This window comes from Cannabis sativa, chromosome 5, assembly GCF_029168945.1.
Source record: "Cannabis sativa cultivar Pink pepper isolate KNU-18-1 chromosome 5, ASM2916894v1, whole genome shotgun sequence".
Lineage (NCBI taxonomy): Eukaryota > Viridiplantae > Streptophyta > Magnoliopsida > Rosales > Cannabaceae > Cannabis > Cannabis sativa.
This window is the reverse complement of record NC_083605.1, coordinates 21,470,164-21,494,076: the sequence shown is the minus strand read 5'-3', so window position 1 is coordinate 21,494,076 and position 23,913 is coordinate 21,470,164. Positions and strand designations below refer to the sequence as shown.

General features: G+C 31.4%; 2 protein-coding genes across 3 annotated transcripts; both read right to left on the bottom strand.

Annotated features, from left to right (window-relative positions):
- Nucleotides 1-3,135: 3,135 nt before the first annotated feature.
- On the bottom strand, nt 3,136-9,297 carry LOC115716666 (leucine-rich repeat receptor protein kinase HPCA1). The gene is made up of 19 exons (XM_030645517.2): nt 8,940-9,297; nt 8,118-8,241; nt 7,905-7,976; nt 7,711-7,785; nt 7,544-7,615; nt 7,286-7,447; nt 7,097-7,171; nt 6,939-7,010; nt 6,763-6,834; nt 6,588-6,656; nt 6,422-6,496; nt 6,256-6,327; nt 6,033-6,164; nt 5,473-5,942; nt 5,235-5,384; nt 4,962-5,101; nt 4,648-4,867; nt 4,109-4,344; nt 3,136-3,810 (listed from the first exon to the last, which is right to left on the bottom strand). Exons 1-19 carry the CDS (start codon nt 9,022-9,024, stop codon nt 3,295-3,297), a joined length of 2,889 nt encoding a protein of 962 aa, XP_030501377.1. The 5' UTR covers nt 9,025-9,297; the 3' UTR covers nt 3,136-3,294.
- Nucleotides 9,298-9,573: 276 nt separating this feature from the next.
- On the bottom strand, nt 9,574-16,186 carry LOC115716665 (leucine-rich repeat receptor protein kinase HPCA1). Of its 2 annotated transcripts, none has more exons than XM_061115505.1 (19): nt 16,076-16,186; nt 15,000-15,123; nt 14,614-14,685; nt 14,432-14,506; nt 14,266-14,337; nt 14,008-14,169; nt 13,824-13,898; nt 13,662-13,733; nt 13,461-13,532; nt 13,288-13,356; nt 13,116-13,190; nt 12,951-13,022; nt 12,729-12,860; nt 12,159-12,634; nt 11,916-12,068; nt 11,700-11,839; nt 11,391-11,610; nt 10,616-10,851; nt 9,574-10,231 (listed from the first exon to the last, which is right to left on the bottom strand). In XM_061115505.1, exons 3-19 carry the CDS (start codon nt 14,670-14,672, stop codon nt 9,716-9,718), a joined length of 2,676 nt encoding a protein of 891 aa, XP_060971488.1. In that variant the 5' UTR covers nt 14,673-14,685; nt 15,000-15,123; nt 16,076-16,186; the 3' UTR covers nt 9,574-9,715. The 2 variants fall into 2 exon arrangements, with proteins under 2 accessions (XP_060971488.1, XP_030501376.1); XM_030645516.2 differs by having other exon boundaries at nt 15,690-16,130.
- Between the last annotated feature and the right edge of the window lie 7,727 nt (nt 16,187-23,913).

The window sequence follows — 23,913 nt, the reverse complement described above, 5'->3', positions numbered from 1 at the left end:
GAGTTTACTACTATTACACTTGATTGGTATATCAAGGTGTTAATGATTATTTGAAATGCACTTTTTGTTTTATATTAGTGCAAGTGGGAGTTTGTTGGGTTTTATGCCCTAAATAAAACTCATTTCATATAATCAGATTTACTTATTAATAAAGATCAGAAATAACATTTTATGTTGCATGGTTCACATGATTTATTTCATGATTATATGTGTATATAATGTATGAATTCTTTTTAAATTCAGAACATATGAGTTGGTTAAAGATTATAGTGTTGTCAGCACAGTGGAATATAATCTTTATTATATGTTCAAAAGTAGATTCCCTGATTTGTCAGAACACTGGATTTAGACTGACATGGTATAATCAGCGATAGGTATTCTTACACCTTGGAAAAGTGTTATGCCCTTTCCAGGACATTGGCAAGTTTACCAGTATCGGATGTATGGAGTATACATTGGAATGGACCGATATTGAACTTTGAATTAGATTTTGAAACTTACCGTAAATATCTATTCAATTCAATATCATAAGTTGATCCTAGATCACATGATCGAAATCCTGATATGGTTAGGCTCAATTTCAAGAGTATTATTCGTGTTCTTTGATTTGTTAGTTAAGCCCAGTTTTGTATCAGGGTAATACGTACATTTTGGGAACACGGTAATACAATTGAGTGGGGGAGCGCTAACATAAATATGGAATCTATAGCTTCTATTTGGCAAATAGAAGTAAAGGATGATTTCCTTCGAGCTTAACCAAACGAAGATAAATGGTGGAGATCTCATTTCACTTAGGTGAAATATCATTTATACAGGGTTAAGTGTTTTAAGGATAAAATACATTGTAGGGTGTTACGGTAATTTAATCCCTGTACAGTGTAAATCATCTATATAGAGGATCATTGATCACATTAGGGTTATAACAATGGATAACTAATGACGTGTCTATATCGTGGAACATATAGAGCGTTTCTATATGACTGAGAGTGCAATTCCAAGTTCTAAGTGTGGATTCAATGAGGAATTAATAAGTTAGGGAATTTACTTGGTAAATTCGGTTCGACTTATTGGAAGCTCGGTTATATAGACCCATGGTCCCCATACTAGTTGAGGCCATACTGCTTGTAAGACTCAGTTAATTGATTTTAATTAATCAATTAAAATTCTAAAAGTTAGACTATGTCTACTTTATGAATTTTCACTAAGCAAGGGTGAAATTGTAAAGAAAAGAGATTTTAGGTTTATTTATTAATTAAGATATTTTATATGTCTAAATTAATAAATATATTAAATGGCAATATTATTTGATAATTATTTCCAAGTTATTAAATAATTAGAATTGGCATTTAAAAGGTTAAATTGGAAAATTGGCATTTTTGAGAAAATGGGAATGGAAAATAACAAAATGGGAAAGTTGCAAAGTGAGGCCCAATACCCTTTGTATGGCCGGCCCTTGCATAGGAAATTCCATTTGTAGTTTCCATTATTTTAATGTCATGCAATTCTAACCTAAACCTAGAGGGTTTTCTATAAATAGAAAGTGTTGGCTTGAGGAAACTAAGACACACATCTTTGATCACTTTGTTTCTCTCAGAAAAAGCCTCACACGCCACCTTCTCTCTCTCTTTTCTTCTTTATAATTTCGAAACTTTGAGTGAATGAGTAGTGCCCACACACATCAAGTGGTATCTCAATCATAGTATGGAAGACTATGGAAATTCTGCATCAAAGAAGGAGAAAAGAAGATCCAGGTTCAGATCTTGGTGATGCTCTGCTACAGAAAGGAATCAAGGGCTAGAGATTTGAACGGAAGGAGTCATATTATTCCGCTGCACCCACTGTAAGGTTTTCTAACTTTATATGTGTTTATTTTCATTGTTTTAGAATTCATATTAGGTTGTTAATCCAACATACTTGTTAGTAAATCTAGATCCTGGTAAAATAATTTCCAACAATAGATACTTTGGAATTTCTTTGCAATGAGGAGTCTATGTTGCATTTTCTGTCGCCATTAAGGGGGAGCTCTTTGATAAACTTCTTATTTTCTTAGGGGGAGAATTTGGTTTAGGACAATATTATTGACATGGATTATGCTCAATGAAAGGGGAGAAATACTTGCATTTGCTATTTGGTTGTTTAAAGTGTTTGCTTTTCTGTTTGTTTAGACTCCGTTATATTTTGATGTTTGCTTTGTTTCGCACTGGTATTGTTGTCATTGACCATAATTTGTCAAGGGGGAGATTATGAGAACTATTATTTTCTATAGTGACAAATTATGTCCTGTAGCATTCCAGTTGCGTCTGGGTCTCGTAGTGTTTTGTCTGGGGTTCGTACTGTAAGTGTTAGTTCACATCAGCAAAGATATTTTAGGTTTTAATTGTTCAGATCGTAACAGCTGTCGATTTCGGGTTTCTTGGTTTAGCTGGGTATAAATACGATTTCTAGATATTTTGTTGACGTACTTTTGATCGGAGATTTGGGATTACGTTTCTTTCGTCTTGTTTCTTCTGTACGTTTCATGGCAGGTCAAATCTTGGAGCTTAAGGATGTTCATCAATGGCGGAATGATCTGAATCTGGAATTGCTGAGTTCAAACTGAAGGGAGTTCAGTGTCATCTTCATCATCAGATCTGAAGGGATTTCAGGTTGAAGACATGATGAAGAAGAGCTCAGTTGCAGCACAAGGGATTGTGCATTAACAATCAGTGTTCTTGATTGTTGTTGGTAATTCATTACTAATTGTTGTTAAGGTTGTATTTGATTCCTTTAGAGAGAATTGGAAATTGTAATATGAACCTTTGAGAATTAGTGGATGAATTTACCCTGGTTCGGGGAACCCAAGCACTAGTCGGCTGAGATGTGTTCTCAGTGCAGATGAAGCTTGTAAAATTCTGGTGTTGAATCTTTGATTTTGTTCTTTTTATATTCAAGCTTAAATCAAGATAAAATCAATCTAAATATGAAAAAGATAGGTTAGACAAGAACTTGGGCTTACACTCATAATTAAATAATATTCTCACGACAATTTTACCGTCTCTATCGGTCATTAATTATTTACAAAAAAAAAAGACTTAAGTGGATTGTGTGAATTTTCCAAAAACTAATTACATAACTAATGCTAAAAAAATAATGACATGATTATAAACTTCTCTGTGTCAACTTTTTTCTTTTGCTACATGTATATATATCAAACATTACAATACCGTACGGTACAGTAAACTTTTTCCAGCCAAAAAATAAAAATAAAAAATCAAATGAGAAAAAAGAGAAGAGAAACCCAAGCAGAATGTCGTGCTACTTGGGTTCAATCTTTGTTGAGAGTACGTATCCACCACTATAATCAAAGTGGTCACTATCACTAACATCCTTTTTAGGCAAAGCATCATTACTATAAGGATGTCTAAGAGGGCCTTTGGCGTTTCCAACAAAATCAGTGGCGGAAGAAGACGTTGATGTTGAGTTGGTATTGATACCATCATTCTGTAAAATGGTTTCAATAGCCTTAACAACTTCACTCATTGACGGACGATCAGCAGCTGTCTCTTCAACGCATTGCATGGCCAAATCCAAGAATTTGCCAAAGCCAATAAGAATTGGAGTGTTTCTAATGGATGGATCAATCATTTCCTTCATGCCGTAACTCTCCACATCGTTTCTATTCAATGACATTCGTACTTCGCGAACAATATACTTTCCCTTCTCGATTGGTTGCTTTGAAGTTATAAGCTCGAGCATAACAACACCAAAACTATACACATCACTCTTCTCCGTTAATTGTTGAGTCATGTAGTACTCCGGATCAAGATATCCCTGCAAATCGACGAAAAAGAAAATTAGCATAATACTTTCTTATTTGGTGTTGATCATGCCATTGGATCAGATCTTTAGAAAGAATAAACAAACCTACTTATAATTATCATTTTCTTCTATATTTTTATCACAATATAAAATTAATATTAATTCCACTCATATATTTGCTTCATGATGCGCAGACAACAAGTTCCTCGACCACTTAATGAGTACAGCTCATGTTCTCAGCGTTCTAGCTCATTTGAAAGTACCATAATTAAGTTTGATATTTTACTAAGTAATGTAGCTTAATACTCACCAGAGTGCCTTTGACTTGAGTTGAAACATGTCCTTTTCCAGTGTCTGAGACCAGCTTAGACAAGCCAAAATCTGCAACCTTTGCTCCTAAAGTTTCATCGAGTAGAATATTGGTTGTTTTGACATCCCTGTGAATTATTGGAGGATTTGCTAGCTCATGTAGGTAAGCAAGTCCTCTTGCTGAGCCAAGAGCTATGCGAAGTCTCCTCTTCCAATCGAGATGAATACCAGATTTACCTACAGTTCACATGACACAGAATGCATTGTGATCAGTTCAACAATGTTTGTGTTAAAGGAAGTGTAGATTGTAAGTATGTGATATGCCTTTTTCTTTTCTCGGATAAGAAATGCAATGAATTTATATAAAAATGAAATTTCTTCTTTCATGTTCCATAATATGTTGTTAATAGCAATATATGGCAATTTCTAACACAACTAAAAGAATGAAACCATATTTAATGTTATTCAAATTACTTGTATATTAAGAACTTGTCTCAACTTTTAATTGGGCTATTCAAAGTTGGAAGATAGAAAATTTACCTGACAAGCTTTCCCTTAACGTTCCATTTGGCATATACTCATAGACCAACATTTGCTCTCCTTGCTCAAAACAGAAGCCAAGAAGACCGACAAGATTTTTGTGATGAACTCGAGAGAGCAGCTCAATTTCAGTCTTGAATTCAAGTCCACCCTGCATTGATCCCTGCTGTGCTCGTTTGATAGCCACTACTTGTCCATCAGGAAGCTGTCCCCTGTAAACCTGTTGAGAGAAACAACAAAAATAAAAAAATGAAAGGCAGCAACTTGAGGAAAATCAAACGTGTTGATCAAAGCCACGAAGCTTGAACTTTTACCTTGCCATAGCCGCCAGATCCAAGCTCATTACTTGAGGTAAAATTACTGGTGCACTTCTTAAGTTCATCATACGAAAACCATCGCGCTCCCTTGAGTTGTGGTGCACCTCCACTATCTTGCCCACTTGGTGCCCAAGAAGCTGGAACAAAGTGAAGAATTAGTTATGTATGCTAAGTAGTTTCAAGCCATGTCTATGTAAACTAAAGTGAAGTTTTAGATGATAAAGATGAACAATGGCTATATACAATTTATTTATTTATTTATTTTATTACCAAAAGGTCTACTTAATCCAATGGCCTTTTTGGCGCGTTTTTTCTGTTGAACAGCATATACTCCTAGGGCTACAAGGCCTAGAACCAAAACTGCACAGGCAGATGCTATCCCAGCAATTGCTCCGGTGCTTATTGAATTTCCTTTATCTTCTGAAATACATAATGTGTTTCTTTGTTGTTAGTTCAACTAATATAACAACAAAATAATTATTCCTACTTAATATTTAACCTCAATTACCTTCAAAGGGATAAGGATCAGCAATGAAAAAATATGGTCCAAATTCTTCTGGTGGCTTGTAAGTTTGGTTACTCAATTGAAACCCAAATCTCTGAATCTCAGATATATTAAAACGCTCCCCTGTAGATGGAAAGAGTCCCAGCCGAATCTGAAGATAATCATCAACATCGAAAAAGGGGTTTCGAAGGGACACTGCACCAGGATTAAGGCCAAGTTTTGTCCAAAGGCTCCTCTCTAGGTCATGGAACTTATTGTCATCAGACAATTGCCTGAAGGAAGGTCCTCTAAAAACTAATTTTCCTTCATAAGGATATTGACATTGACAACTCTGAGGATTGAGATCTTTATTCATAGGGCAGGATTTAGTTCCACAAGTAACTAAGCTTGTAGAATAGCTCTCTGTTGTTTGCTGCTGAAACTTGCAGTAATCTGCACTACTAGAAGTCTGACACACTGGATTCCCTTGGAGTCTATAAAAAAACATATATTTAGAAATTATGATTGTAAGAGCTGATTAGTTTCATTTGAAAAGAAAAATGAATGACAATAAATTATCTTACAATAATGTTTGATTGTATAATCCAACTGTCACTAATTGAATATCATTGTTTTCCAAGTCAACAAGATTCACTTGTGCGCTGATGCTGTAGCCCATGTTCAATGTGCCATTGAATCTATTATTTTTCAGTTTCCTGCCAAAAGTTGAGCATAAGTGTGAGTTAAACTATTTCAACAAATATCTCTAAATGTCATCAAGCTTTAAGTCCTCATATCTGTACTTACACTTGCTGCAACTGTGGAGAGCTGAAAAGCTCCTCTGGAATTTGCCCTTGTAGCGGTCCGTTTTCAATGATGCTGCAGTTCAAGATAAAGTACATGAATTTACAATTAAAGGACTTTTGAATAAAGGATGGATGAACAATCTGAGTAACCTATACAAATAACTTACATAGTTGTGATGGCTGATAATGATGAGAACCAACCTGGGGATTCTGTTGCATCAAATGTGTTGTTACTCAGGTCCCTGCAGAAAACAAGTAAAAGATCTTTAATAGATTGAAATTACAATGTAATAGATTGTACGAACATAAAACTGGATATGACTATTGGCTTACAAATAGTTTAGTTTAACCATTTTGGTTAAGTCTGGAAAAGAGCCGTTCAATTTGTTAAACGCCAAATGCCTGTCGAAAAACATACAAGGTACCAAATAATTAAGCACTAGTCAAATATTTGTATCTGTTCATAACCAACACATCCTATACTCTTTGATAATTTTGTTGCACTCACAATTCATTGATATTTATAAGGTTGGATATATTTGATGGCACTTCCCCTGATAGATCATTTCTATCAAGCCGGCTGTAGACAAATTAGAGAAGATACTTTTATCAATTTGGCTGTGTCAATAAGTTAGAAACAAGTAAAAGTATGAAAGAAGGTAAGTCAAGAGAGATGTTACTTACAGAACCTCAAGCGTGGTAACCTGTCCTATTGTTGAGGGTATAGGTCCAGTAAATTGGTTTCCATCAAACAATCTGTCGACGAACAATCAGATGAAGTTAGATAAGTAAAAACAAACATCAACTAACAATGACCAAGATATGAATGGTAACAAACTTACACGTGTATCAGTACCATCTTAGAGCTAAAAAGTCCTTCTGGAATGGTACCGGAAAGCTTGTTCTTGTTAAAATGGCTGCCATTTAGATAAAGTTCATGCAAAATTAAATCACATCATCAAAACAGAAATGTAATAGCATAAGATATCTTTAATGCCTTAAATGCACAAGGGAACTATATTATTACTCACAAGTGTTGAGCTTTAAGAAGTTGGTCCAATCCTGGCCTAGTAGATGTTGAAACAGGGAGAGTTCCAGTCAACTCATTGTCTGCCAAGTCCAACCAATGAACGTTTGTAAGCTTACCCAAAGAGGCAGGTATGTTACCAACGAATTTATTTGAATTTAGAGCTCTGTCAAGAACAATTTTTCAAGGAAGATGTCAAGAGATTAAACCAAGAACAATAATTCACAAATTATTTAGGTATATTCATTATGGTGTTTCTTACAAGAAGGATAGCTCCTTAAGGTTTCCTAATTCATCTGGAATTTGACCATTGAAGCCGCAGCCTTGTAGGATTCTAAAATATTTACAGAAGAAATACCATTAAACAACGTAAACAAATATTCAAATGGTGGGAATTTAAATGAAAATTACTTGGTTATTAGTTCTTACAGAATATTCAAGCTTTTCAAATCGCCTAACCGGGGAGAGAGAGGACCTGTAAGCTCTGGGTTAGAGGATAAGTCCCTGCAATAACATTGAAATCTCAATGAGCATAATCTTAAATTAAACTTGGTGTTTAGTAAGAATCAACACTGAAACATATAAGAATAAGATAATCTGAATGAGAATAAGAATGAACTCACAAGGTTCTTAATTCAGTAAGGCTCCCAATATCAGCTTCAAATCTCCCTTTGAGTCCCATGGATGACAACATCCTGCAAATTTTAGCAGATCATTATAAAGAAGACTTTAATCAAGTGATTAATCGATCAGAACAGTGATCTCGTTAACATATATTATTTCAAAAGGGTACTAAAAAAATCACAGCAAAAAAGGGTACTAAAAACAAAACTCACAATCCAGTTACTCTTGAATCTTCACAGCTCACCCCATCCCATTTTATTCCACAGGGATCTTGAGATTCTGACCAGCTACGAGGTAAATTTTTCCAAGCTACCTTCAGTGATTGGAGAACCGCAACTAAAATGCACAATTCGAATTAGCGAAAAGGTCAGTCTAAACTATCTAGCAAATGTCTGTACAGAAAGGAAGGACCCTTCAATGTTGGAATTTAAGTTCATCTTTTTTCTCAAATGTATACACAAATTCCATATAATTTTAACAAAAGTTAAAATGAAGCAACAATAAAGATCAACTTCATGCAAATGATAGCAATTTAGCAAAGCCCCCTCTACGCCACCAAATTTTCATTAGTAATAAAACTAGTAACAACTATAGTGACCACTGAAGATTTAACAAAACCCTGTATCCAATACATAGTATTTTATAGAGAGTTATTAACATAGGGGGACCTTTTTATTATGCTCAAAACTAGAAATCAACCTTTGTCCCACATTGCTAGTGATTTTTGGTGTTTATAAAAACTGAAATATCTGTATTGCTTCATTTGCGTCACTCATTACTTTCATCATTTATTTTTCAAATATTCTATTTTACATATGCAATAAAGGAAATTAAAAAACTCTCTTTTTTTTTTTTTTGACAAGAAGCTGATCAAAAATATGTTTTAAACTCCAAATCCACCGAAAACATGCAATATAAAAATACAAGATTACAATCGAAAGTACGTTGACCAAATTTTCTGTTCATTCTCTGCTCAAAACTTCCCATCAAAAACAAGAAAATTCAACTTTGGAGAATGGTTCTTAAGTCCTTACCATCGTTGGGATCGGTAAATGAAGAAATCAAGTGAATTAGTACACAAAAGAAAGCCAGAAAGAGCTGCAACGAGCTAGCTCCCATAGCTGCAAACTTGCAGTCCAAGTCCTCAACTCAACTCTTAACTGTATGAACAAAGAATTAATATATTTGTTTAAAAGTGACAAACGACAACAGGAGCCTAGCAATTCTCCAATCAAACGACAAGGAAACACAAATAGCTTCGAAGCTTCAACATTTGAGTATAGTCGAGTTTTCTGTCCAGAAGAAGAAAAATAAAAATTAATCTATCTAGCAAGAGAGAGAGAGAGAGAGAGAAAGAGATTTGGCTAGGTCCCTTATGAGTTTCCTTATGAATGGTTTTACCTCGTCTTTATTAGATCAATCAATTCTCAACTACAACATATAAAATACAATTAATGTTGTCTCAGTCATCATTATCAAAAATGTCAAGGAACTTTTTATGGACCATGTCTTTCACTGTTTCCTTCGTCCGCCGCCTCAATTGTCCAAATAAGACTAACTACACTGCGTTGACCAATGACTCCCATCGTGCCAACTAACCTTCCAATTTGATTATTCAAGCACCATTTAAAAAAGTAATATAATAATGCGAGAAACTAACGACTTTGATTATAAAGCTCGGAGGACAACTTTTCCCTTCCACTAAAATCAACTATATATCAAACATTATAATACCGTACAGTACAATACAATAAGCTTTTTCCAGGCCAAAAAAGTAAAAAAGAAAAAGAAACACAAGCAGAATAGTGTGCTACTTGGGTTCAATCTTTGTTGAAAGTGTGTATCCACCACTATAATCAAAGGCCTCACTATCACTAACATCCTTTTGAGGCAAAGCATCATTACTATAAGGATGTTTAAGAGGGCCTTTTGCGTTTCCAACAAAATCGGTGGCTGAAGAGGATGCTGATGTTGAATTGGTATTGATTCCATCATTCTGTAAAATGGTTTCAATAGCCTTTACAACTTCACTCATTGTTGGACGATCAGCAGCTACCTCTTCAACGCATTGCATGGCCAAATCCAAGAACTTGCCAAAGCCAATTAGAATTGGAGTGTTTCTAATCGTTGGATCCATCATCTCCTTCAAGCCGTAACTCTCCAGGTCGTTTCTATTCATTGACGTTCGTACTTCGCGTACAATATACTTTCCTTTCTCGATTGGTTGCTTCGCAGTAATGAGCTCGAGCATAACAACTCCAAAACTGTACACATCGCTTTTCTCTGTCAATTGTTGAGTCATGTAGTACTCAGGATCAAGATAACCCTGCAAGAACAGAACAAAATAAAATCAGCACGATAAAATTACTTTCTATTTCGTGTTGATTGAGCCATGCCTTCTGGACATTTTCTAACGGTTCTTTAGAATTGCTAAAATGCCTAACTTTGACTTTTAATTATGTAGACAAAAGAATGATTGCTATAATGAAAAAAGGAAAAAGAAAAATAACTTGGGTCACATCCTTTTACTTGAACATGGATTAGAAATGAAAACTAACCACTCTTAGCATTGTTCCTCCTTTCAGAGACACAATAATACCAAGCAAAAGTAGGCCCAAATGAGTTTTTTCTTCATCTTTTTATTCTTCTTTATTTTCCTCATAATGTAAAATTAATATTAATTATCCTTGTAATGTAGCTTAATACTCACCAGAGTGCCTTTGACTTGAGTTGAAACATGTCCTTTTCCACTGTCTGAGACCAGCTTAGACAAGCCAAAATCTGCAACCTTTGCTCCTAAAGTTTCATCTAGTAGAATATTGGTTGTTTTGACATCCCTGTGAATTATTGGAGGATTTGCTAGCTCATGTAGGTAAGCAAGTCCTCTTGCTGAGCCAAGAGCTATGCGAAGTCTCCTCTTCCAATCGAGATGAATACCAGATTTACCTACAGTTCACATGACACAGAATGCATTGTGATGAGTTCAACAATATTTGTCGTAACTGTAGAATGTAAATCTGTGATATGACTAGTTTAAATAGCTAGAAGTTAGTGAATATATTTTCTTTATTCATTCCTCTTATATGGCGTTTGGTTGGAGGTAATGAAATGGAATGGAATGGAAAGGAAACAATTTTCATTCCATTCCTTTGTTTGGTTGCATTTTAAAGTATTGGAATGACATTCCAATGGAATGCTCTTTCCACCATTTTGGTGGAATGACTATTCCATTTTAAAAAGGAAGGAATGACCATTCCAATGTAACAAGAAAAAAAAAAATAATTATTTTTTTATCAATTTTTTCTATGCATTTTAAATTTTATTCCATTCCATTCCTATTCCTATTCCCATTCCCATTCCTATTCCTATATTTTCATTCCTCCCAACCAAATGCCTCCTTAAAAGAATGTATTTGGATTTCAGATTATTCAATTTACTCTAAAATTTTAATTGATCATTTCAAAGTTGAAAGATAGAAAACTTACCTGACAAACTTTCCCTTAACGTTCCATTTGGCATATGCTCGTAGACCAACATTTGTTCTCCTTGTTCAAAACAGAAACCAAGAAGGCCAACAAGATTTTTGTGATGAACTCGAGAAAGCAGCTCGATTTCAGTCTTGAATTCAAGTCCACCTTGCATTGATCCCTGCTGAGCTCTTTTGATAGCCACTATTTGTCCATCAGGAAGTTGTCCCCTATAAACCTGTTAAGAGAAACAAAAGAAGTTGAAGAGCAGAAACTTGAAGAAAAGATCAAACGTGTTGATAAAAGGCATGAATCTTGAACTTTTACCTTGCCATAGCCGCCAGATCCAATCTCATTACTTGAAGTAAAATTACCAGTGCACTTCTTAAGTTCATCATACGAAAACCATCTTGCTCCCTTGAGTTGTGGTGCACCTCCACTATCTTTCCCACTTGGTGCCCAGGAAGCTGGAACATAGTGAGATTAGTTATGTATGTTCAAATTACAAAGACAAACAATGGCTACATAGGATATTTTTATTACCAAAAGGTCTACTTAATCCAATGGCCTTCTCAGCGCGTTTTTTCTGTCGAATGGCATATACTGCTACGGCTACAAGGCCAAGCACCAAAACTGCACAACCAGCTGCTATCCCAGCAATTGCTCCGATGCTTATTGAATTTCCTTTATGTGAACCTGAAATAAGTTAATGTTTTTGTTCTTGTAAGTCAAACTAATATACAAACAAAAATCTTAAATTCCTCCAAAATATGTAATCTCAATTACCTTGAAAGGTATAGGGAGCTGCAATGAAATAATATGGTCCAAATTCATGTGGTGGCTTGTAAGTTTGGTTACTCAACTGAAACCCAATTCTCTGAATCTCAGATCTATTAAAAAACTCCCCAGTGGATGGAAAGAGATCCAGCTGAATTTGAAGATAGTCATCAACATTGAAGAAGGGATTTTGAAGAGACACTGAACCAGGATTAAGGCCAAGTTTTGTCCAAAGGCTCATTTCGAGTTCATGGAACTTATTGTCATCAGTCAATTGCCTGAAGGAAGGTCCTCTAAAATATAATGTCCCCTCGTAAGGAAATTGACATTCACAACTCTGAGGATTGAGCTTTTTATCCATAGAGCAAGATTTAGTTCCACAAGTGGCTAAGCTCGTTGAATATGGCTTTGAAGGTTGCTGCTGAAGCCGACAGTAATTAGAATTTGCAATACCACTAGTCTCACACACTGGATTTCCTAGAAGTCTATAAACATAAAATTTATATTTAGGAATGATTATCATAAGAGCTGGTTAATATCATCCAAAAACCAAAGATGAATGGCAATAAATGATCTCACATTAATGTTTCCTTGTAAAATCCAACTGTTACGGATTGAATATCATTGTTTTCCAAGTCAACAAGCTGCAGTTGTGAGCTAATGCTGTCACCCATGTTCAATGTGTCATTGAATTTATTATTTTTCAGTTTCCTGCAAAGAGTTGAGCAAAAGTGTGAGTGAAAATATTTCCATAAATTTATTAAAATGCGTCGAGTCTTCAGTCCTCATATATGTACTTACACTTGCTGCAACTGTGAAGAGCTAAATAGCTTGGCTGGAATTCGCCCTTGCAGTGGTCCGTTTTCAATAATCCTGGAGACCAAGAAAAAGTTTCAGAATTTATAATTATAGGAATTTTTAATGAATGATGCAATGAAAAATCTGTGTAACCTCTGAATAACTTACATAGTTGTGAGGGCTGGCAATGATGAGAACCATACTGGAGGTTCTGTTGCCTCAAATGTGTTGTTACTAAGGTCCCTGCAGAAAACAAGTAAAAGATCTCAGAAGGAAATTACAAAATAATAGATTATAACAACATAAAACTTGAAATGATAACTCATGGCTATTGGCTTACAAATAATTTAGGGTAACCATTCCAGTTAAGTCTGGAAAAGAGCCTTTCAGATTGTTGAAAGCTAAATTTCTGTCACGAAACATACAAGTACAAAATAATTAAGCACCAGTCATTATTTGTATCAGTTTCTAAACAAAACTTCATATACACTATGATGATTTTGTAGTACTCACAATTCATTGATATTTGTAAGGTTGTTGAGATTTGATGGGACTTCCCCGGATAGTTCATTTCTATCAAGCCGGCTGTAGACAAATTAGAAAAGACACTTTTAGATTCATCAACTTTGCAGTGTCAACAAGTTACAAACTAGTAATATTTTGAAACATAAATGGAGAAGAAACATAGATAAAGTCAAGAGGGGCGTTACTTACAGAACCTCAAGAGTGGTAACATGTCCTATTGTTGATGGGATAGCTCCAGTAAATTGGTTCCCATCAAACAATCTGCCAATGATCAAGTAGGGGATGTTAGATAAGTAAAAACAAACATCAAATAAAGATGACCAAGTTATATATATATGTTAATTTACTTACACGTGTATCAGTACCATCTCAGAGTTAAAAATTCTTTCTGGAATGGGACCGGAAAGCTTGTTCTTGTTGAAATGGCTGGCATTTAGATAAAGTTTAGGCAGTAAGTCACACAATAAAAATAGAAATGTAAAAGTATCATATCTTTGATGCCTTAGATGCGATAGGGGTCTATTTTATAACTCACAAGTGTTTAGCCTTAAGAAGTTGGTCCAATCCTGGGGTGGTAGAGGTTGAAACAGGAAGAGGTCCAGTTAACTGATTGTCTGCCAAGTCCAGCCAATAAACATTTGAGAGCTTACCCAAAGAAGCAGGTATACTACCAGTGAAGTTATTTGAATTCAGAGCTCTGTCAAGAACAAATTTCCAATGAAAAAGTCAAGGAATCAAACCAAAAACATTAATGAATAAATTATTTGAAAATATTCATCATGGTGTTTCTTACAAGAAGGATAGCTCCTTGAGGTTGCCTATTTCATCTGGAATTTTACCATTGAACCTGCAGCCTGCTAGGATTCTGATATATTCAAACAAAACAAACCCTTAAGAACAATGAATAAATTTCAGTTGGTGGGTACTTGAATACATATTGCTTGGTCAATTGTTCTTACAAAATATTTAAGTTTTTCAAGTCGCCTAATCGAGGAGAGAGGGGACCTGTAAGCCCTGGGTTAAACGACAAGTCCCTGCAATGACAACAAAACCTCAATGAGCATAACTTTCATAGTGATTAAGATTGGTCAATAGTAAGAGTGAACACTAAAACATATAATAAGAATAAGGATGAACTTACAAGGTTCTTAATTCAGTAAGGCCTCCAATATCACCTTCAAGTCTCCCTTTTAGTCCCATGGTTGACAATCCCCTGCAAATATGAGCAGATCATAGTAAAGAAGACATATAATGAAGTTATTGATCAATGTTGTATAAATTTTATTCTTTGAAAAAAAAAAGTGTGGAAAATAAATTAAAAAAAATAAAAGAAATCAATTTCTAATATTAGTATGGAATGAAAAATTGTATGAAAAGAATAATTGATTCAACAAAATTTTCATACCAAACAAGAAAAGTTGATTTTTTTTTTATTATTTTCAACACTTTTTTTTTGCCAACATTTTCTAAACTTTTTCCTTTCCCCACCAAAATTCATAACCTAAGGGAACTAGAAATAACACTCACAATGAAGTCACCCTTGACTCTTTACAGCTCACTCCTTCCCATGGTACTCCACAAGGATCTTCAGATTCTCCCCAGCTTGGAGGTAAATGTTCCCAAGCTTCCTTCAATGAATGGAGAACTGCGACTGGAATGGCACAATTTGAATTAGCAAAAATGTCTATCTAAACTGTCTAACAAATGTCTGTACAAAAGGACCCTTATTGATTTTGTCAAACGTATATACATATTCCACAGAATGTATCCACTCTCAAATTTAACAAAAATAGCACAACAACTTCATAACACCAAACTATTATTAATAACAAATAGATGGACTTTTTTAAAAGGTAAAATGGAAATTAACATTTTTTTTCATATCAAAGAACAGAGCTTAAGAAAACAGAAATATATGCATTGCTTCATGTGCTTATCACTCTTCTTAACAGATCATACTTCCATCATACATTATTTCTTTTTCAAATATTCAATCTTACATGCAACTAAGAAAATTGAAACACTTTCTTTTAACAGATTAAAACAAAAGTTATGTGTAAAGAAATTAAGCTAAAAACTATGTTCAAACTCCAAATCCACCAAAAACACATAAGATGCATTCCAACTTACGTTAACAGATTTTTCACTTAATCTACACCCAACATTCCATCAAAAGACAAGAAAATTCAACAGCAGAATTGGTTCTTAAGCCCTTACCATCGTTGGGATCAGTAAACGAAGAAATCAAGTGAATTAGTACACAAAAGAAAGCCAAAAAGAGATGCAACGAGCTAGCCCCCATAGCTGCCTGCAGTCCAAGTCCTCCTCAACTCAACTCTCAATTATATAAACAAACAATTTTAATATATTCGTCTACAAACGAGAAACGACAACAGGAATCTAGCAAGTTTCCAAACGAAAGACAAGATCACACAAAAGCTTCAACATTTTCCCATTATGCCAAAGTAAACTCAGTAATGTTTGGATAATTAAGAAAAGAAAAAAAATATCCATATAGCAAGGTAGCTAGAGGGAGAGACAGGTAGATAGAGAGAGGGGGTCCTGGCCAATTCCTTTTTGGGTTTCATTTTAAATGATTTTACCTTGTCTTTGAAGTCAATTAATCTGTTTTCTTTCTTTCTTTCTTTTTTCATTTCTCTCCCACCACCACCATTGTTTTGCCACTATACCAACCGAAGTCATTATTGTCTTTTTGTTAATTTCTTTATTTTAATATTTATTATTTTCTTATGATTCTTTAGTTCTTTCAATTACAAAAGCTAATAACATAAAAAAATATAATATAAAAGTTCACGTCTCAGTCATCATCTCAAATGTCAATGAATGTTTATAGACCACTGTGTTGACTAATGACCCACACCTCCCAACTTGCCTTCTAATTTTAATGGCAATCTGATGGTAGCAATTCAAGTCACAATACTAGCACGAATTATTTGGGGTCGAACCCAATAGAATAATTATTTGGGTTGGGTTATGTGATAAAATTTAAGACATTTCAGATTCATTAAATTTATTTATTCATGATTAAATTATTATTTATTTTTATAAAAAAGTTTAAAATAATAACAAAAAAAAAATTACTTACAAAAATATAATATAAAATAATGTTTGTTTACACTTAATGTCGGGTATGCGGGGTTGGAAGTTTAATTAGGGGACAATAAATTTTTTTCTTTGGTATATTTAAGACAAAGTGAAATAAAAAGAATAACTAATAAAAAGAGATGTTTTAGCCGGCCAAAATGCAAAGGCTCTTTAGGAAAAAAAGAAATGAGAAGGCTTAGGCTAGACGATGATTTGGTGTTTTGTGGTATTTTGATATGAGAAAAGTCTTTTTATTATTCTGTAACTAGAGAACTAATCCGCGCTTCGCGCGGTTTTTACAATAGTTTTAAATTTTCGTAAGCTAAATCATTGTATAAAATTAATAATATAATATAATGACAATACAAATTTTTGAACTCATATTTTTAACAATTGTATCTGCTCACACATAATATTCATGTATTTTATCTATATATGTTAGGATGATTATTAGATTATGTAATGAAACAAAATTAAATTAACTTAATATATAAATTTTTACTCATCAAATTTATAAAGATATTAATATCGATGTATATCTTGGTAAGATTTTTTTTCAAAAAATAGTTGATCATCACTAATAATAATGTTACATATAAATAGTGTTTATGATAATCCATAAATTATACACTATCAAAATTTTTTATCTCATTTCTTTGAGAAAAAAAATAATTAGTTGAATAGTATATATAATATGGAAAACTCTTGATAATAAATGATTTTATAGGTATTTTTAAACGTAGTTTACAATATGTATATGCAATTTAATAATAATAGTGATAGTTACTAAAAATAAAAAGAAATTAACATTGGTCTATTAATAAATAGTTTTATTATGATTTTTTTTCATGTGCTTTTTTTTCTGGTAAAAAATTTAAAATTTAACATAGAATAGTAAAATTAATAAAAAAAATTTGTAATTAAAGTGAAAACTATTTAGCATTTTATATATAAATATATATATATTTCTCTCTTAAAAAATGTTTAACTAAAAAATAGATAAATTCTAATTGATAAAAAAATAATAACTCATTACCACCAAAGTAGACATTTTTAATTAATTATTAGTTTAAAGTCAATTTACAAATTATCCATTTAGTAACTGAAAAAATAAATTATAAATAGATAATTTGTAAATGCACTAACAATTTATTAACTTACTTATTTTAAATTAAAAGTTTGTTCATGCTTACTTGATATTTCAATCTTATCATTTTAACAATATTTAATGGTCCATATAAATATATGTACTCATATATGTGCATTGTTGTTTTTTGAACTTCTCTATGCAGTTCAAAAATATAATGATTTTTTTAAAATAAAAAATAAAAAAACAAAAGCAATAACTGATTTTGAGTTAATTACATTATTTTATATACTACATTTTCTAATGTAATTAAAAAAAAAAAAGTTGTTGATATGAATGGTATAGATCGATTTATTTTTTTGTGGGAATATGGATGGACTTTTGATATTTCTATTATTACATATTAATTATTAATTATTATCATGATTGATTCTGAAGAATAATATTAACTTTTAGATGTTATATTTGAAGTGGAATAAACACAAATGTGTGTATATATGTATAGTAACTTCTTTATATATTCATTTCATTAATAAAATAGTATTGCGTGGTCAATATGCAGGGCCAATCCTGGGTATAGACGGGTTAGGTCCGCACTTAGGTTCACTCATTTTAAGGGTCCAAATAAAAAAGTATTTTTTTAAAAAATATACATATTTTTTTTATTAATTTTAAAAAATATCATTTATCTTTATAATAAGGGTCCAACAATTTTTTTTTTTTACTTATAGCTCATTTTAACTAAGAGTCGGCCTTGTCTATATATATATATATATATATATATTCTTCTTATTATATAAGCATATGGTACTTATAATTATTAATGATTGTATCTATTTATACATATGTTATACATTGTACTATATATTATGGTTCTTATGAATCATAATTATATATATACTTTTCTTTCTTAATAATATAGTCTAATTAAATTACTAATGTAATTAGTAATTAAAAATCTCATAATTACTCCTTACCAAATTAAAAAAAAAAAAAAGAATATCTTGTAAAAGATAATATTAATATTAATCTTCTTTTCATTTTCATTTTCTTTTTGTTATAGATTACTAAATGTTAAATATAAATAATTAGAAAAAAAAATAAAAAATTAGAAAAAATAAATTATTAGAAGAAGAGAATGCTACATCATTTAAATTTAAAAATATTACTATTATTATTTTATTGAAAAAAGATAAAGAAATTACAATTATTTAAAGTATAATTTCTATTGACAATTGTAACTATTTTCGTTTTACTTCATGTATTAAATTTGAGTAACTTACTTCATGTATTAAATTTGGTACTTATAATTATTAATGATTGTATCTATTTATACATATGTTATACATTGTACTATATATTATGATTCTTATAAATCATAATTATATATATACTTTTCTTTCTTAATAATATAGTCTAATTAAATTACTAATGTAATTAGTAATTTAAAATCTCATAATTATTCCTTACCAAATTAAAAGAAAAAAAGAATATCTTGTAAAAGATAATATTAATATTAATCTTCTTTTCATTTTCTTTTTGTTATAGATTACTAAATGTTAAATATAAATAATTAGAAAAAAAAATAAATCATTAGAAGAAGAGAATGCTACATCATTTAAATTTTAAAAATATTATTATTATTTTATTGAAAAAAGATAAAGAAATTTCAATTATTTAAAGTATAATTTCTATTGACAATTGTAACGATTTTGTTATTTTACTTCATGTATTAAATTTGAGTAACTTGTTTTTAAATTTTTTGAAATAAAATATGTATAATTATTATTTTAATTTAGTGTTTTGAGCATTTTAGTGTTTTGGCTAATTTTCGAAGATAAGTGGATAACACTAATAATAACAATTAATTTTTTCTTATGAGAAATATTTACCATTTTATTTTAACAATACAACAAAATAATATTTTAAAATGGTATAATTTAATATTTTGATCATTTTTTGAGTGTGAGAATTTTTTTATGCAAATATATCATATATTAAAATAATTAAATCAACTCAATTTGCTTAACATATTTATATATAATTTTATTAGATATCTAAATAATCATAAAATGAAAAGTTATAGAAAAAAATAAAATTAAGAAATAAATAATTTAGAGATATGATTATATATAAAATTAAAGAGATAGTTTTACAATATAAATTATAAGATAGAGCAAGATATAGCTTACTATTAAAAAGTAAAAATTAAGGATATAAACACTTAATTATTTTTCAAACATAAATATATAATTGTATTTAATTACAATAAAAATAAATAATAAAGTAGATTAAAAATAATGTGGCCAAAAACAAAACATACATAATATATAAAGTTTGTGAAAGAAAGAGAGATAGAGATATGAAAAATGAGAAGTTTGAAAATTTATACCAAAAATATTTAAATCTATCACTTATAGAATTACATAAATATAGATAATAGATACATACATTATATATACACACAATTATTTAAAAGATAACAAAAAAGAAAAAAATGAAGAAATTGTACCGTAATGAAATTTGTCAATGAAGCTATTGTATTTTGTATTTCACTCTTAACTTGTTGTGATTATCATTTTTTTCAAATCTATATGTGTATATATAGTGATGAAAATACAATAATATTCAAAGGAGTTATGGGTAAGTTAAAAGGTTGTAACTTAAGTTTTTATATTTATGTATTTATATGTAGTGATAAATATGCAATAATAAAATATGTTATGAAGAAGTGGAAAAGTTATAACATTAAATTATTTATTATTATTAGTTATTAATTATACTTTTTATAAATATATGAATATAAAATAATAAAAATATGAAAATTTTTACAAAAAAAGAAAATAGTGATAGAATGAATGTAGAGTGCCACCTAAACCTCTATTGTGCTTTCCTTTATTTATATATATAGATAATTAATGAAATGGTATATTATAATAATGTGGCTTTATATGTTGAGGGATACCCAATCTTAGAATACACACTAAATTAAATTAAGAATAACTCTATCTCTATACTCAAACATGAAAATTAATCATTTAATACATGCTCCCTCAAGATGAAGTGTACAAATTTGTGGCATTTATCTTGGCAAATAAACCCTTAAAATGTGATGGAAAAAGAGGCTTGGTAAGAAGATCGGTAAGATTGTGTTTGGTGTTGACATGGAGAAGTTTTACATAAAGACATTGATTTCCACACAGTTTGTGAATGGGTTCAAAGTGGTCAGCTATGGAAGACTGGATTTTCGGCAATATAGATGGTAGCTATAAGGGTTGAATGTGAGTGATTGACCCTAAAGTCTTTAAGTAAAGCAAGCAGCCATAGCAATTCGCAAGTGATGTTGGCCATGGTTCGGTATTCTGCTTCGGCAGAAGATCGAGAGACAGTGTTTTGTTTCTTGGACTTTCAAGAAATTAAGGAGTCTCCCAAAAATATACAATAACATGTGACGGAACGTCGGGTATCAGGACATGTGCCCCAGTTAACATCAGAAACAACTTTAAGTTGTACCTCATTCACAGAAAGATTGCTTTCTGGATAGGCCTTGAGTTGGGTAGAAGAAATGGAGTGGAAGAACAGTCCTTGACCCGGAGAGCCCTTTAGGTACTGAAGGATGCGTTGGGCAGCATGAACATGAGGTTGTCGCGGAGCCAAAAGAAATTGACTTAATCTATTAACAGTATAAGAAATATCAGGTCTTGTTAAGGTTAAGTAAATAAGTTCTCCAATCAAACTTCTATAGCTTATAGGGTCAGAAAGTGACTCCCATGTATCCTTTCTTAGTTGAGTGTTGGGTTCCATTGGGGTAGAGGTCAGTTTGGCACAAATATAACATGTATCAATTAGAAGTTGCAAAATAAAGGGTCTTTGAGAGACTAAAATACCATTGGTGGACCTGCCGACCTCTAGTCTAAGGAAGAATCTCAAGGAACAAAGATCTTTGAGTTTGAACTTGGAGTCAAGCTACCTTTTAAAAGATTCAGCATCATCAAAGTTATTACTAGCAATTAAAATTTTATCAACATAAACCAAAATAACAAGAAAAATCTTATTAGAAGACCGTATTAACAAAGATTGATCAGAAGAAAATTATTTGAACCCATCATTAATCAAGGTGGAACTTAGTTTAGCATACCATTGTTGAGATGCATGTTTAAGGCCATAAATGCTTTTATGTAGTTTACATACAACATTAGGAGGGAGTTCTCCTTGATGTTTGTAGCCTAGGGTTAGAGCCATATAAACTTCCTCATTTAGATCTCTATGGAGAAAAGTATTGTTAATGTCCATTTGATATAATTGTTTGATTTTGTGTCCTAAATAAAACTCATTTTAATATAATCAGATTTACTAATTAATAAAAGATTAAAAATCATTTTATGTTGCATGGTTCACATGATTTATTTCATGATGATATATATTTAATGTATAAATTCTATTAAATCCAGAACATATAGTTATTCATGATTATAGTGTTGTCAACACAATAAAATATAATCATGATTATATGTTCAAAAGTTTAAGTCCCATGATTTGTTAGTACACTGAATTTAGACTGACATGATAATTAGCAATAAAGTACACTTACACCTTAGATAAGTGTTATGTCCTTTCCAGAGCATTGGCAAAGTATGTCTGTATCGGATATATGGAGTATACATCGAATTGGACCAATATTGAACTTGGATAAGATATTATAAACTTACCGTTATATCTTTCGAAGTCAATGTCACTGATTGATCTTGTTGGATTATATTTTACCAAGACTTAGATTTACTAACAAGTATGTTTTAAACATCCTAAATATGAATCTCTAAAACGATAAAAATTAAACACATATAAAGATGAGAGACCTTACATTGGTTGCAACAAAATTAAATGACTCCTTCCGCTTAGATCTCTAACCCTTGTTCCTTTTTGCGCAGAGTATAATCAAGATTTGAGCCCAACACTCCTTCACTTGTTTGGATTCTTCACAGTCTTACACACTATTATTGAGGACTAACTTGCTATGGGTGGGCATGCACTCAATCACTAAGGCTCGAATTTGTCTGTGAAGAAGACTATTGAATTTTGAATTAGAAGAGGAAAAAGAAGAAGAAGAAGTCTCAAAACACTAGTTGTCTGACATAATGAAAACTATTTGAAAGCATTAGTTGGATAATGAGACTATTTTTTTTTTCTTTTTATACTAATTCATTTAGGATTAGGATTGAATTATATGGAATAAAAAATGATAAAATAATAGCAAAAATAGGGCATAGTGGTGGGCCATGATGTGGGCCCAACACTAGTTATATTTTTGCCATTTTTCTTAACCATTTATCTATTATTTCATAAACGCCATATTTTCCAATTTTAATCCTATAAATGTCAAAAGTATATATTTAATAATTAAAATTAATTATCAAATAAAATTTTCATTTATATTATTTATTAATTAGACTTCATAAAGTTTCTTAATTAACAAATAAACCTTAAAATCTCATTTCTTCACAATCAAGCCATAACTAAGTGAATATTTATAAATAAGACATAGTCTAATTTAAAATTATAATTGATTAATTAAAATCAATTAACTGAGTCTTACAAGTAGTTTGTCTCAACTAGTATGGGGACCATGGGCCCATTGATTAATTACAATTTTATTTGATAATTAATTATAGTTATTAAATAAACATGATATTATTGAAAGAAGAATAAGTGGTTCAAATGAAGTGGTAAAATTGTAACTAAAGATTGGTCTCTTAAGTGGTCGACCACTATGTAATTTTTTGCCCAATATTTTGTTCTTTTTTAATACATATAATTCAAATCGAAGCCCTAGCTGAAACACTATAAAAGGAACATGATGCTCTCATCTCATCCAACTTAACTTTTTCAACTTGCCAAAATCTAATTTTGATTCTCTAAAAACTAGTAGATGAGAGATACCTTTTATAGTGATTTTCAAGCCTCCTTCATTGTTCTTCATACTCGAGCCTATAGTGATAGACTGCCATGCCCACACATAGCAAGTCAAGTTGTAACGCCCTAATCTATAGGGACGCCAAGTGTGTGATTTTATAAACTAGTTTAATACTAATAGAATAATTAATTATTAAAAACTGTGATAATATTAAAAACTTGACTAAAATAAAACACTAAAAACGGACATTATAACGGCATAAAAAGTGTGTTCCGAGAATCCCTGTTATAAAAAGTTTTGCTAAAAAAATATATACGACAACCATTTAAACATAAAAT